Source organism: Cynara cardunculus (genome assembly GCF_001531365.2).
Source record: "Cynara cardunculus var. scolymus isolate 2C chromosome LG 13, CcrdV1, whole genome shotgun sequence".
Taxonomy (NCBI): domain Eukaryota; kingdom Viridiplantae; phylum Streptophyta; class Magnoliopsida; order Asterales; family Asteraceae; genus Cynara; species Cynara cardunculus.
In genome coordinates, this window is record NC_037540.1 from 23089502 (window position 1) to 23106485 (window position 16984).

Here is a 16984-nt window from a genome sequence, read left to right on the forward strand (position 1 = left end):
AATTGGTCATCCTTTGGTGATCGAGAGCACTTGCCTCGATTCAATCAAGATTTTAGTGATGCCTCCACAAATGATCAAGATCGACAAGTTTACTGAGAAAAATTAATTTTAGCTTATGGCGAATTAAAGTGAGAGCTCTTCTAAAACAACAAGGAATTTGGACTCCCCTAGCTGGTGTGAAAGATCTGCAAATGGCTGACGCTGAGTTTAATCAACAAGATGAGAAAGCTCACAACACCATCTTGTTGTCCTTGGCCGATGAAGTGATTTACGAGGTCGTAGATGAGGAGACTGCCACATCTTTATGGATGAAACTTGAAAGTCTCTACATGACAATGTCTTTAACAAACAAGTTGTTAAAGCAAAGGTTATTTTCGCTGTGAATGAAGGAGAGGATGCCATTGAAGGAACATCTTGACGAGTTAAACTCCATTCTTATGGATTTAAAGAATGTTGAGGTCAAGGTTAAAGATGAAGATGCTGCCCTCATTTTATTGGTTTCTTTGCCACCCTCATACGAAAATTTTGTCAACTCATTTGTGGTTGGAAGGGACACAATTACTTTGGAAGAAGTTCGATCAAGTTTGCATTCATGAGAATTACGCCATAAAGCTTCCGGAAATGGAATTGAAAGTCAGTCTGTTGGCTTGTCAGTGGTAAATGAAGGTAGAGAAAAGGGTCGAGAGAAAGGTAAAGGCAAGTGGAAAGGAAGAAGTCGATCAAGATCGAAGGCTCGAGGATGGAAAGCAAGCCCGAAAGATGTATGCCATAGGTGTGGTGATCTTGGACATTGGAAAAATGAATGTCTAAAACGAAATGAGAAGGCATTCGCTACTGTTGGTAAAGATGATTCGGTTTCAGAGGCTGATCTGGTTCTTTCAGTAGTTGACTCTAAAGGCAGCAAGATGAGTGGATTCTTGACTCCGGGTATTCGTTCCACATGACACTGAATAAGGCCCAGTTTGATACTTATGAAAAGGTTGCAGCAAGAAGTGTTTTAATGAGGAACGACGTTCCGTGTAATGTTGCTGTTATAGGTTCGATAAGTATCAAAATGCACGACGGGGTAGTGAGAACTTTGGCTGATGTTCATCACGTACCTTATTTGAAAAAGAATTTGGTTGCTTTGGAAGCCTTAGATTCCAAAGGTTTCAAGTACAACTGTGAAAAAGGAGTACTTTAGGTCTCTAAAGGTGCATTAGTGGTGATGAAAGGAATCAAGAAAGGTACCTTGTATGCGCTTGAAGGCAACACGGTTGTTGGGTCAGCATCACCAGCCTTTAGTTCTGGTAAAAACGAGTCAGATTTGACACTCTTGTGGCACATGAGGCTAGGGCATGTTAGTGAGAAAGGCATGCCTATGCTCAACAAGCAAGGACTTCTTGGAGGTCATGAAGTTGCTGAACTAGGCTTTTTTGAGCATTGTATCATTGGAAAACAAAGGAGAGCGAGGTTGGGGTCTACTTTGGACTATCTACATGCTGATTGTTGGGGTCCTTCACAGGTTCCTTCTCTTGGTGGTGACCATTATTTCCTCTCAATTGTTGACGATTACTCTAGGATGACATGGGTGTTTATCATGAAACATAAGAGTTAGTCGTTTGAGAAGTTCAAAGAATGGAAGGTTCTCATTGAAAATCAAGTTGGGAAGAAGATGAAGAGGTTACGAACTAATAAGTTTGATTTTTCATATTTTATTTCCTTGGACTTGTGCTTTGCTGACTTTAGATTGATACAAAAACCACTTTTTGTCCAACCTCTCCGTTGTACTGCGCTCTCCAAGTGTGCCTGTTCCCCCCTTCTTCCTTACCATGGCAAGTCTGAAATGTTGATGTAGTATGTAGTAAGGATTAAATCAATTGACTATTCAACCTTTTCGGTTGGACCGTAGGTGCGATGATTTACTTCACGGGGGAGCTCTCTGGTTCCGGAATTGGAATGGAATAATATCGATTCAGACAGAAGAAAAGGAACGACCTTCAACAAAAGAGTACCTGTACTCGAAACCGACATAGGTGGGTAGGTAGAGAATACCTAGGGGCGCGAGACAACTCTCTCTAAGGAACTCGGCAAAATAGCATCTATTTAGCAGCACCTTAGGATGGCATAGCCTTAAAATTAAGGGCTTATCAGTGTATGGACAGCTATCTCTCGAGCACAGGTTTAGGTTCTCAAAATTCTCTCGATTCATCCCCTCATGAGGAAGTGATCCGATTCAAGATCATCGATAGGGAGTGCATTCATTGAATTGACAGGTGAAAGATGATTCGGTTTGGAATTTTGTTCGAATGAGTTTGACCAGTTTTGTAAAGATGAAGGGATTGCAAGGCACCGAACGGTTAGGCACACTCCATAGCAAAATGGAGTGTCCGAAAGGATGAATAGAACACTGCTAGAAAGGGTCAGATGTGTGCTGTCAGATGCAGGGCTGTCTAGAGGTTTTTGGGCTGAGGCGTTAAACACGGTTTGTTACTTGGTGAATTCAACAACAATTGGTTGTAAAACCCCTATTCAAATGTGGTCTGGTAAGCCAGCTGATTACACGAATTTACAGGTGTTTGGTTGTCCTTCGTACTACCATGTGAGTGAAGGAAAGTTGGAACCAAGGTCAAAGAAGGGGTTGTTTATGGATATGGTGCTCGAGTAAAAGGGTATAGAATCTGGTCACTTGATGAAAGAGGTGATTCTCAGCCGTGATGTAATATTTGATGAAGGAAGTATGTTGTGTGACGTATGATATTCATCTACTTCATCTTCTTCAAAAGACTCAGAGGAGAGGATCTCTGAACAGGTGGAGCATGAGTTAAATGATTCTAATAAGGGTGAGAATGTTTCTGGACAGTGCAGTAACATAACTCAAGCCTATGGAATTTCGGTCCATAGCGTTAGACAAGCCTTGAAGACAAGTTGGTAGGCCGATTCGGTATGGTTTTGATGACGTGGTGGCCTATGCGTTACAAGTTGTTGAAGAATTGGAGTTCTTTGAGCCGCCTACTTATAGAGAAGCAATCACAACAAAGGAGGCTGATATAGCAGCCATGAGTGAAGAAATGGAATCCCTTCACAAAAATAGGACTTGGGAATTGGTGAAATTATCTCAAGGCAGAAAAGTTGTGTCCTGTAAGTGGATTTTTAAGTGCAAAGAAGGGTTGCCAGGAGCTGAAAATGTGAGATTTAAGGCTCATTTGGTGGCTAGAGGTTATAATCAAGAGCAAGGGGTTGATTATAATGAAATCTTCTCACTGGTGGTGCGTCATACATCCATTCGAGTGCTGTTGGCACTAGTAGCACAACAAAATTTGGAGTTGGAACAGTTGGATGTTATGACAACGTTCTTGCATGGAGATCTTGAAGAAGAAATTTATATGCGTCAACCGGAGGATTTGTGGTGTAAGCAATTTGATAGCTTTATGGTGAAACATGGTTTTAATCGAAGCCCTTATAATTGCTGCATATATCATAAGAAAGTAGATGATGGTTCGCATGTGTATTTGCTACTTTATGTGGATGATATGTTGGTGGCCGCTCGAGATATGGCTGAAATTAAGAGGTTGAAACAACTTCTTAATTCTGAGTTTGATATGAAAAATTGGGGGGTGCTCAAAAGATACTTGGGATGGACATAGTTCGAGACAGATCTAGACATAAACTTTTCTTGTCACAGAAAAGTTACATTTTAAAGATATTTTCTCGGTTTGGTATGGCTTGGGCAAAGCCTTTGAGCACTCCATCATCTGCAAATCAGGTTGTCGGTGGCTTTGGCTCCTCAAATAGAAGCTGCAGTGGAGTATATGAGCAGAGTTCCTTATTCAAGTGCTGTGGGAAGTCTTATGTATGTTATGGTCTGTACTAGACCTAACATAGCTCATGCCATTAGTGTCGTTTCGCGCTATATGGCTTGTCCAGGAAAGGAACATTGGGCTGCTGTGAAACGTATTTTTCGGTATCTTAAGGGTTCAGCTGATGTGGGTCTCATTTATGGAGGAAAAGGAGACAGTTTTGTTGCTGGGTATTCAGACTCAGATACTAATAAGCAAATGATTTGATCACCAAGAAATGTGGCCAGAACGAAATGGAAAGCCAACACAGACCCAAATATCAAGAAATAGATTATCATCATAAAAACAAGAAAACGGCGACCAAAAATAACTTCTATATTCGTACAATCATAGATACTTGATAGCATATAACCTCCCCTTCGTTGAAAAACAACTAACTTCTATGTTCATACAATTGACCATAAAAACAATATTAAATTGTTAAAACACCTGGAACCTGACTAAAGTTACATCATTGAGTTAACGACTGATTCGTAGAGGTTAAACCACTAATATGTTGTATGATATGGCCTACCGACCTCAGCACAATTTCAAAATGTTTCTCAAGTTGTGGGTAGTTTCATAATAATTTAATACAGATACCTTGGAGGAAGAAGCTTGAGAACAACTACCGTCTCAATAATGGTGACCAAAAGAGCACCGACTCTGATCAAAGCTAGACAGTTAGCTCTCTCTTCTGGCTATCTTCAGCTCCTATCGGGGCAGTTTAAAAAGGCATAGTTGATGACCACTTTGAGTAATGGTTTTTATTGATGCATTTCACCAAACACCTAATATGCACATGTTAAATCGGAACATGTAGAAAACAGGAAGAAAATGCACTACCATAACAAACAAAAATAAAAATTGACCCTTGAAATGAAAAAAACCCTAACTGTATGGAATAAAGAGCAATGGATCGACATATTGGGGAAATCAATATGTGAATCGTTATGTGGGGAGGGAAGCTAGCGTGTCTGAGATGAAAGCAAAAATTGAATAATTAAAAGAACCCTAACCAATTATTATATGGGGAAGATAATTTGAATCACGAATAATCACGTTGGGAGCTCGAATAGTCTTCTGGGGAAGATGAATTCTGAATCATCACCTTGGGAACGTAAAATAGCAGGGAACGCTTGAAAGCGGCCAGTCTTGGGAGAGAAGCCCTAAGTTTAGCTTTGACAAGTTGTACATTGAACTTATAATTTTGTAATTAAGAGATAAAATCAATGCATTATGAGTTGTTTTTAATACTTTGACAAATATGCTTTATAAGGTAGTATAGATATATAGTCTCTTCCCTCAGTAATGGATAAATTTTTTTGTGCCCTGTTAATATAACAGGATTATCACCATATAGAAGGAAGGAAAACTCTCGTACGATTAAAATTTAGTGAATTATGGATGTTGATTTCAGTTTTCCCCTTTTTGAGATGCATATTCTTTGTATTTTGCAGTTTGCTAAAATAACAACAAAATTTTCATGTTACCAATTTTTTCTTTGATATTGCAGAGTATAGTGATGTCCATGCATATCGGCTATCTTTATCAGAGGACACAAAAGCACTAAATCAACTGGTATCTTGCTCTTCTATCATTTCATTTTATATCTTGAAATTCTGGACCTATGTTCACTAGTACTTTCTGTACATTTTATGGTTAATACCTCTAAAATAATTTCTTACATATTTTGTAGAATACTCTTGTACAAGAAGGCAAGGAGATGGTATCAGTACTCTATGCATACCGGAGTTGTGTCAAAGCACTTCCTCAGGTTTGAAGAAGAAAATTCATAAAAATAATTCCTTTTTTATGATGACATGATGTAATGCAAAAACATTTGTGGACAATTCCTAAATCCTACCAAGTAAGCTTTATGAAGTTAATCTGTCTGCATCAGAGAGAATCACATTTGTCCCAGATTCCCAGCCTAAGTTTTCATTGCTGACTTTTGGAAATTCAATAACAAATCCTTTTCTTTTCTTGTTCTATGTAAATATCATTTACACAATATTTTATTTTCCCAGACATTCCGCAATTTAGCAGAGTGGAAGTATAAGTCTTTGTTTGTTAAGGTTGCTGATTGGTCTAGTGCTAAGTGTGCAAAAAAAAATCCCTTTTGACCTGAAGCCAGAAAAGACATGTTGTACTGTCAGCATGAAGTTACTGAAGAAGTGGAGTACATCTGGGTTACTTGGGTGGGTTGGTGCTCTTGGGCCACTGTTCTCATGGTGATTGGAACTGTTCTACATAATGTATATGTTATGTCTGCCTTATTGTCCTTCAGTTGTTAATTTATTATCATTTTTAAGTCTCATAAATGCAGTCTCAATGAACACTCATTTGAAATCAAATTACTCAGTATAATAGCCAAAATAACTGAACCACATACAGAAAAATATGGCCCTAATGGTGTTCAGAGGATGGCCAATAATGAAGAGATGGTGAGAATATTGTTAATGTCACTCTTTCCATAGAAGACTTGGGGTATCGTAGTTAGCTCCACCACCAAGGCTTAGCCATTTGTCTTCCAGGCCAGTGCCAATAATGCTTGTTAGACTAATATACGTCCTTGTCAAAGGCTCTTAATCTTTCCCGATTACTGTTCTATTCACCATCGTCTCAGCACGCCTCCGACAATGTCTCTCTCCTCCATCAAGCATCTTTACTTGAAGCTTTGAGGTTTGTAAGTTTCAACAAGGCTCTTTGACCTCCAATCTGACCACTAAAACCAAGGAACCCTTCTTCCCTGTCACATTCATTATTATAATTCTGATGTGAGTTTTTCTCAGGCTAGGTTTCATGAAAATATAAATTCACGGGTCTTAACTCCTAGCAAAGTCAGTCTGAACCTTTTCCTCCTTATCCTGACCAATGAGGTGATTACTCATGCATGAGTGCATATGAACTTCTAAAGAGTGGCTTCCAAACCGTTACTCGACAAGCCCTGCAAAGGAATCCTAAAGAACAAACTCAAATAGAGAAAGGTCATGAGTCTAGTAAGGATAGGCTTGCCAAACAAAAGAAATACAACACAGTCTAGGGCTGAAAAACAAGGGGGGGGGGGGATTTCAAATGCAGAGACAAGGCAACTGAGGATAGTGACTTCCTCTTGTAAAAATAGAATAGGCCCGAGAACCAACACCATTTGAATTATAACAACTTTCAAAGAGCCCTGTTCAGTCATGCAGTTTGTATCCTCTGACTGCCTCACCAGTCTTGCACCACCTTTTAGTGTCCTTTTTGTCTGGTTTAGGATGTTCAAAGTCTTCTTTGTTGGCACCTGGAAGTTTTGTTTCTAGATCTGATGTTTTAAAAGTTTTATAGCTATTAGGGAGTGCCAAAAATTTCAGGGGTGGGAATTGTACAATATTTGAAAACTTAGGGGAGCTTCATTCATTTTAGGGAATGGAAATGGGAATGGGATTCATTCCCCTAAATTTGTTAAGAAATGCTTGGCTCATTTCGTTATAACAAATTAGGCACCATTAATGATTTCTATTTCCATTCCCCACCCAGCCTGCCGGCCACCCCCTATCGTCTATCACCTCAACCAAGCACCCCCCTAGTGGCCGAGTGTTTGCCTTGTAGTTTTCTGTAGGTCCACCAAATTGTTTGCAATTCACGTAGTTATGGATTGTTTTTCTTTCCAAAGAGTCTAGGGTCAGTTTTGTGATTCTCTGAAAGTTCAGGGACTGACTTGGGGCATCCAAAGGCTTCAGGAGCTATTACCTAATTGCCAACTGAGTCATGTTTTTGTCCAGTTTTTCATCCAGCTAATCCGCCTGGTTTGGCCTTGCTATTTAGTTTTTTCATCAGTCAAGTTCTCTTTTCTGGTAATCTCTTTGCCTGGTTCTCTCCTGGTTCTACAACCCATTTCTGCTTGTTGTTCTAATGTTGTGTGTGCTAGCCTGCTGTGTCTTCATATATGAATTTGCTTGCTCAACTGTCTTTAGATTTTCCTGACTGTCACTATATAGTTTGTTTTGTTTGTTCCGGACTTGATTCTGCTCTTTGGAGTTGCTTGAAAACATTTTACTTTGCTTGGATTTTGTTTAGATTGGTTGATTCGGCTTCTGTTTCTTCCTCCTGTGGACCTTCCATGAGTTCCCAATTGTTTCCTCAATTTTGCTAATGCCAAATGAGTTATTTGCTGTTCCGCACTTGGGTTCTTCACATGATCCCAACATGGGAAGAAAATGAGCTTGTTCGAGTTCTGATCACATTTCTATTTTGCTTGCTTTCTTTCTGCTTTGTTTTTACTTTTCTTGGTATTTTCTGTTTGAAATTCTCTCTATTTTGATTGTCAAATTGGGGATGGTTGGTATCTATTCTTTTACTTGAGGAGTATTAGGAGCTAGAATTAGACTTACGTTAGGATTAGTATTTTGATGGGTTTTCTGACATTCATTTTCGAGGCCCACGGATCCATCTTATTTATTACATGTTCAATTTTATTCACTTAGCTGCTGTTTGTTTTTTTAAGAGGTGATAAACTCTGAAGTCTTATTTCACTTATTGATAAGAGGTGGTGTTGAAGTATGAAAGCGGAATCAATAAGACTGTTTTTGTAAACTTATAAATGGCTGAATGTGTGTAATTGTCTTTTTACCCCTAGAATATTATAATGTTGAATTTATATAAAAAGAAATCCGCTTTTACATTCATCTCAATAATCCTTTCTCTAATAACAGTTTGATTATTGACTCTAAAGTCTCAAAAATCACAATCATAATCAGTTTTTGTCAAGTCTAAATTGATTATTTCGGCTTTGCCATAATCAACATAAAGGCACATCCAAGCACCCCCTAAATTAATAAAATACTAAATAAAACATGTCCAAATATCATTTGCCACCGTTCCAGCTCCCAGAAATGGGGCTAGAATTGAACATTTGGGTTCAAATCCAGAGCCTTGAAGCTTGAATAGATACGGATCTTGTCACAATCATGAAACAACCTTTTCCAATTTGTAGTTTAATTAAAACCCCGATGCAGCTATCAAAATTTACCCTAATACTAAATGAATTTATATAAGTTTTGAAGTAAATAATTTGTTCTTTTATCTCAAAGTGAATCATATACTTTTATGATAAGGAGTGAGTGCTTTGTTAAACCCTAATTCTGAAAAAAGAAATAGTGCATTTCTTTGGGATAAACAAGAAGATCACGTTGCTTTTGCAGTCAATTCTCATGGAACTAACTACATAGGGTTCAAAGAGTCAAATGCAAGAACAATATCATCCAATTTTCCTTCAGAAATCAAAATCCCATACATTATCTATAATTACATAACTGCAAACAAAAAGTGAGAAGGGGAGAAAAATACCATCTATGAACAGAAAATAACATCTTTATTGGGAAAGAACAAGGAGGTAATGATGCAACTATAGTTGGAGACCATAACCTTCAATTTTCCATTGTGAGTTCAAAGAGCTGTTGTTTCTGCTCTGCCATTGGTAACGATTCAAGGAATGAATGGTTGGATGATCACAGTGAGTACATGAAAATTGAATCTTTATGTAGATAGATCAAATGGGGTTAAACGCTGTTTCGGGTAGAGAGAATTAAATGCAGTTACAAAGAGCAGATTATAGGAATGGTGAAAGAGGGATCAATTAGGTTAATAAGAGGACGGTAGAATGTTGGTTAGCCTCTTGTCCAATAAGAGGATGGTGAGAGGTTTGAATCTCTTATCACAAAAGATATAAATAAACAGTCTTATAAATCTAACCTCTTATCCGGTAAGACATAAATGGTCAATAAGAGGTATTTTCCAAAAAACAAACAGCACCTTAGACCTTAGTAATATATTACACTTTTATCATAACACATTCATAGCGGCATTTACAAGTAATTTAAGTTCATCAATGTATCAGCTTATTGATTTTCTTTTAAGTTGTGCTTATATTCTGTTCACTTGTTGCTCTCTGAATTTGTATATAAGTGGAATCTGTAATTAATTGCCAGCTTCCAGATTCCATGAAGCAAAGTCAGGCTGATTTGTATCTAGAAACTTATCAAGTGTTGGACTTGGAAATGAGTCGGCTTCGTGAGATACAAAGATGGCAAGCATCTGCTGCATCTAAAGTATGCGCCTTGGTTTAATCATCTTCCAGTCTTGCACTTTAATTCAACTTTTCTTCCAAGTTGTCATCTAACCACTCTTCTAACTAATGTAGTTAGCAGCGGATATGCAGCGGTTTTCGAGGCCGGAGAGACGCATCAATGGTCCCACTGTAACTCATCTCTGGTGCATTGTTGATCTCTCTTGGTTTTATTTTAATCTTTAGTTCCTTAACAGTTAAAAAATGAAAATGACTTTACCTACCTCGTTTAGCAAGTGTTTGGTGATCTATATGCGAGTTTTTTTAACCTGCTACATGATCCTTCTAGTAGTTCGTTATAAAAAGTATTAGTTGTGTTCTGATTTTCTCCCCCTCTTAGTGGAATCTAAGCAAAAGCTTATGTGGTAAATTGATACGTATATGTGACGGGTAAAACGAAGTTATATTTTATATCTTTTATATTATTCGTGTCTCATTTCTTAAACGGTATCAGCCTACAAACTTATTGGTTTAATAGGAAACATAAAAAGACTGGCATGCTTTCTTCCTTGAACTTTGAGAATAACCTCACAAAGGAACCGATTTTTCTGACCCAACAATTTGCCAAAAATACCGAGTATGATATCTGCTTTTCGAGTATGGTATAATGAACATATTTTTGTGATAGTAAAGTAAAAGAATGCGTTTTTTATATTCTGTAATCTAGTGTAAGCAGCTGTTAGCTATACTAATGTGCCTTCCAGTATTTTATGTCTAGTGCTAGCTTCTCTATCTGCTTTTGCTAGTTGAGGTGTCATTCAGCATGGTAATCTTCATCTAACATTTGTTACTTATGAGGAATTATCAATAATACATGTTCATACAGGTGTAACAAAGTTTTCTATGCTGGTGTTGATCTACTTAAAATTACTTTCTTATATTTGAAATTTGAAAGGAAACATGTCTACAATTATTGGTGTATGTGCTTTCAGTTCACATTCTATACTACCAAATGTGACATAGTTGTTGGTTGATCCAAAACCATTTGTGAGCCATTCTTTTTCTTCTTATGCAGGTCCATGTTGAAGTTGCTTGATGTTTTGATTCAACTTGATCATCTGAAAAATGCAAAAGCTAGTATACCTAATGATTTCTCGTGGTATAAAAGGTATGCTTGGGGTTTATCATGCTGTCCCATCTGGTTGTCTCTATGAATATAATTGATTTTAATTGTGTTTCTATAAATATTATACTAGCCCTTCTTTTCCTTCTTTTTTGAGAAGTGTCGGTTCGAGTCCAAATGTTTATAGGCAACACTTATTCAACAACTTCCAAGTTTGACATATGACCTAAATGGCCGCTTTTTTTTCTTAATTTTTCTGGGAAAAATCTGAACGGCCACTTATTTCTTTGAATTCTTGAAGTATCACTATGCAGGAAAAGGTCAAAGAATATGTCCTGATATTTTTACAATGATTATAGTTGGTCTTGATAAATTTACTATTTGCGAATGTGAATTTACATAATTTTATCAAATACAAATACAGTAATAAGGAAAGGTTCATTTGAGAAGTGGTAAGTATTTGAGAAGTAAAGAAGTGATCCTAGTCCTTCATTTGGTTGACATTTGTGGCTTTGACTGTGAATCGCATTCCTCATATGGGTATGCTGAAGATAGAGGGGTAGTTCCATCACTTCTACAAATAGGCGGCAAACAGGTTCATATATGAACCGTGTGATTCACATATGAACTATATGTTCATATGTGAATCAGTTAATTAGTTCATATGTGAATCACACAAGTTCATATGTAAATCAGTTAATTAGTTCATATGTGAATCACAAGGGTTCATATGTGAATCACAAGGGTTCATATGTGAATCAGTTGATTAGTTCATATGTGAATCACACGGGTTCATATGTGAATCAGTTAAAATAGTTCATATATGAATCCAACGGGTTCACATATTAACCCGTTTTCCGCCTATTTGTTAAAGTTACGAAGCTACCGCCTCTATTTTTTGCATAGCTGCAAATTTTGACCAGTCAAAGCTGCAATTCTTGACCAGTCAAATCCAATACCGTATGAAGGGCTAGGATCACTTATTTACTTCTCAAATATTTATCACTTCTCAAAATAACCTATAGCTACGGTAATATTTATCTGACGGATGGTATACCAAGTGGAATAACATGAAAGTGAATGAACATGCTCATGATGCTTGTAAAGTTGTAAAGGTAACTTTAGAATTGGGGACTAGTTTATATTGCAATTTGTTACAACTAACAAGCGTCTTTAGAATCCAATCTCAGATACAAATGCACTTTTAGTGTTCCCTAAGCCAATATTTTCTGCTCTAATGCCCTGGTTCCACGTTCAGTCTCCAACAGACTCCCATAGTGATTGGAAAAAGGCTTGCATTAACTTGATTTAGAATATCTCAATTTCATAATTTGATTTGTAACTTGTCATAAACAAAGGGACAAAAAGTGCGTTGCCAATTTTATTGCTACCTTAACACGTTAACATAAATGGAAATTGCAAAACATGGTTAAGCATTAGGATTTTAAAAGTTTGTTCCAAACCCTCTACGAGGGAGATGACATGATACCTTATTGATGTGCTAGATATTGTATTCCTACAACACTAAGTGGTAACTCATGCAAGTATACATGTGTCAACACTATCGCCTTCTCAAGTAATAAAATGGTAAGACCAAGTATCGTAGATCTCAAGATGAAAGGCTAACTTCAGATGGTGAATTCGAGGAAATATTTTTTATGAGGTGTTTTATAACTACCGATGTGTAAGTAACTAAAATAGAGCTTAGGGTATGGGGGTCCGTAAAGATATTTAACCAAATAAGGTTGGCAGGATGCTATATCATAGTACTGTAGCATGTCCGACAAATAACTCGTCTTATCCAACCAATACTTCTTTAAGGTACTCTCTCGAGATTTAGATTGACACAAATCCACAGACCTAATAAGGCTAGAGTCTATATAATGGTTAAACATTTCCTTATATAAGCTAAATGGAACGAAAATGAGTCTCCTAGATTCTAAGTAGCTCTCTCGAGTCTACCTCCATATCATTCAAGTTGACGTGTGCTTGTTGGCTTATCTCTATGTCCAACACACTTATAAACAAGTAGTTAGCTTATCCATGGATGTTATTTTGCAATATATACTTGAAAGATTGGTTGGAAAGATTTGCTATTTAATTAACAACTTCCACCACCAAAAATTGATTTTTAATCTTAAGTTTACCCCACACCCAAGCTAGGTGTTTAGCCTACCATACTTGGAATGAGAAAATTAATTGCATAAAAGATAAAAAGCCTTAAAGAAAATTAAAGTACAAGAACGTAAAAGACAATAATGGAAATAGAAATAAATAAGAAAATTTAATACTTAAAACTTCATTGAACTTAGATTAAGAAAAGAAAATTTCAATGTGAAGTTAAATCTAGTTATGTAAATCCTAAATTGCTTAGAAAAAGTGTTCGCTTGATATATAACCTTATTATGGTATTTGTTTTAATGGTTACGACCGCTAGTCGCAACTGCTACCACCACCGACGGCCACCAGTAGCCATCGTTGTCCATCTCCACCTTCTCATCCACTACAACGTCCTACACCACCTCTACGGCCATTGTCGACCACCGACCACCACCATCCATCGCCATCACCACTACCATCGTCGGCCACCTCCACCTCCTTCTCCATTACAGCAACCCCTCCACCACCTCCACAACCACCGTCGGCCATCCATTACCACAGTTCATCGCCACCACAACTACCACCGTGGGCCACCTCCACCACAACTACCACCGTGGGCCACCTCCACCATAACCACCACCACCACCACCATCTTTGGCTACCGCTACCACTGCCTACTAGGCCACCACCACTACTACCTCCACCACGTCGGGCAGAACTATCTGTTCCACCACTGTCGACTACCATCACCACCACTATCCACCATCTTCACGTCCTCCACAAGGACTGTTGTCCACCAACCACTACTGCCTCTACCTATACGACCATATGACCACCACTGCCCATCGCCACCACCATTAGTAACGTTAGCCACCTCCTCCTCCACCATAACCATCATCACCACCATCGTCTACCACTATCGCTGCCCATTACCACCTCTACCTCCACCACATTGGCCACAGATAAACTTGGTAATTGTGTTGTGTGTATACCGATTACAATCAGGGATATATATAAGAGATACATTTACACTCTAGACCCTCTAATATAATTATATATATATATATATATATATATCACACTTAATTGTCTAATATTCCCCCGCAAGCTAAGGCCGGGGAGCGACCTGTAGCTTGGACCGTAATAGGAGAAACCGTTGTGAAGGTAGCGGCTTGGTAAACACGTCTGCAATCTGATCATCTGTAGATATAAACTGAACTGAATGCTTCCGTTGCGCAACCATTTCTCGAACAAAGTGAAAGTCAACTTCTACATGCTTGGTACGGGCATAAAAGACAGGATTAGCTGAAAGATACGTAGCACCAAGATTATCACACCATAAGGTAGGAACCGACTTCACAGGAACCCAGAGTTCGCGCAGTAGTGTTTGAAGCCATGCGAGCTCAGCAACAGTATCGGCTAGAGCTTTGTATTCAGACTCTGTTGATGATCGAGAGATAGTCCTTTGTTTTCGTGCAGACCATGATACTAGGTTTGAACCAAGATAGATAGCATATCCCCCAGTGRATCGACGGTCGTCAGGGCAACCAGCCCAGTCAGCATCGGAGAAGCCAGTTAGGGAGTTGTAAGCAGAATCAGTGTAGGCATGAAGGATTATGCCTGAATCATGCATGATTCGTAAACCATAGTCGGCAGTGCCTTGCAAGTAACGAAAAATTCGTTTGACTGCCGTCCAATGATTTTCAGTGGGGGACTGCATAAATTAGCAGACTTTGTTGACCGCGAAAGTAATATCCGGACGAGACAATGTCACATACTGAAGGGCACCCACAATTTGGCGGTACTTGACCGGATCAGCAAACGTAACGCTATCACCAAGAGCAAGATTAGCATTAGTGGTCATAGGAGATGAAGTCGGTTTAGCATTAGACAGGCCTGCGCGTTGCAAGAGTTCAAGGATGTATTTCCGTTGTGATAGAATCATATCATGACCCTGACTGGTCACTTCAATACCGAGAAAATAAGACAAGCGACCCATATCCTGAACAGCAAAAGATTGGCTAAGATGTTGTACCACTTTGTCAATAGCCTYCGGGTTGTTTCCTGTCAAAAGAATGTCATCAACATAGACTAGCATGTACAAAATGGTGCCCCTGTGGGAGTAAATGAACAAGGAAGGGTCCGTTTTGGAGCCCTGAAAGCCAAGAGAATGAAGGACCGTAGAAAGTCGATGAAACCACGCTCTAGGGGCCTGCTTTAATCCATATAAGGATTTGTGACGTAGGCAAACATGATCGGGTTTGTCCGGGTCAACGAACCCTGGTGGCTGTTGCAAATAAACTGTCTCGTTGAGATCACCATGTAGGAAGGCATTTTTCACATCAAGTTGCCTTAGAGACCATTTCTGTGTTGCGGCCAAAGATAGAACAATATGTATGGTGGTCGATTTGACCACGGGACTGAACGTCTCCTAATAATCAATGCCTGGTTGCTGCCGAAACCCTTTGGCTACTAGTCGTGCCTTGTAACGTTTTATTGCCCCTGTTTGGTCCCTTTTTAATTTGTATACCCACTTGCAATCAATTACGTTGGAATTTGGAACGCGTGGTACTAATGTCCAAGTACCATTCCGCATCAGCGTCGAATACTCGTCAGCCATGGCGGTATGCCACTGAGGGTACCCGTTAGCAATAGTAAAGGTGGTCGGTTCGGTGTCAGGTGAAGAATGATGGGTATGGTATGAGGAGGCATTGTAAGGTTTGGTTTGTTTGGGATTGGGGCGTAGGTTGGGTGGTCGAGTACGGGTGGGTTGTTCGGTGGTAGAGGAGGGGGGGTTAGGGGTAGGGGTAGGCTGCGGTGGTGGTTCGGTGACTATGGAACGGCGGTGATAGGTATGGATAAGGGGTGGTTGGGCCGTAGGGTGGTCATTAGGAGGGGTGGTGGTAGGTGTTGTTTCTTGTGGGACAGTTTGCACTGTAGGTGCGGTGGAGGGTGTCGGTTCTGGTGGAGCAGAATGTTCATTAGGTCCTGTGGAGGATGAAGAGGTGGGTGGGAGGTCAGATTTGGGATAGGTGGAGACATAAGGATTTGGAGTGGTTGGAGGAGATGTTTGGAAAGAAAATGATTGTTCATTAAATCGAACATGACGGGCTACGTAAAGACGATCAGACTGTGGGTCGTAACACCGATAGCCATGATGAGCGTTGCTGTAACCAAGGAACACACAAGATGTAGAGCGGAAGTCAATTTTATGTTTATTGCATGGACGGAGATGAGGGTAGCATTGGCATCCAAAAACCCGAAGAAAGGAAAAATCGGGTTTGTGTTTGAACACATGTTCAAATGGTGAGGTGTTTGAGTTGGTTCTGGATGGCATTCGATTAATAAGATAGACTGTAGTGTCAAAAGCACAATGCCAAAACCGTTGTGGAACATAGGATTGAGTAAGTAAAGTAAGACCGGTTTCAACAACATGTCGATGTCGTCGTTCAACAAAGCCATTTTGTTCGCTTGTATGGGGACATGAGAGGCGATGGGTGATGCCGAGTAGGTTTGGACATTCACCAAACAAAACATTTTCCCCAATCGGTTTGGACAGATTTCAGTTTGGTTTGAAAATGCCTTTCAACCATCGCAAGGAATCGTTTAAAAGTGGCATAAACATCAGATTTTAGTTTTAATGGAAAGATCCACATAAATCTGGAGTAATGATCAACACACAACAGAAAATAATTGTGACCATCAAAAGAAGGAACAGGAGCGGACCCCCATACATCACAGAAAACGAAATCCAAAATGTGCGAACTTTTATAAGTAGATGGTAACAAATGAAGTTTAGACGATTTGCCAACAGAACATGAATCACAAAAAGTACTAGCACACTTGTTTTGTAAAGGTAAATGATATTTAGATAACATGGACTTCAAAAGTTGT

The 16984-nt window shown here is 39.0% G+C and overlaps 1 protein-coding gene across 8 annotated transcripts in view; it reads left to right on the forward strand.

The window, feature by feature from the left end:
• Positions 1-16984, forward strand: part of LOC112524372 (protein PIR) — a 57852-nt gene that overhangs the window by 6221 nt on the left and 34647 nt on the right. For all 8 annotated transcript variants that reach the window (XM_025134156.1, XM_025134160.1, XM_025134161.1 and 5 more), the window contains exons 4-8: positions 5335-5399; positions 5518-5595; positions 9791-9910; positions 10003-10073; positions 10943-11035. In XM_025134156.1, the coding sequence (XP_024989924.1) occupies positions 5335-5399; positions 5518-5595; positions 9791-9910; positions 10003-10073; positions 10943-11035 (427 nt within the window). The remainder of the gene's footprint in view (positions 1-5334; positions 5400-5517; positions 5596-9790; positions 9911-10002; positions 10074-10942; positions 11036-16984) is intronic.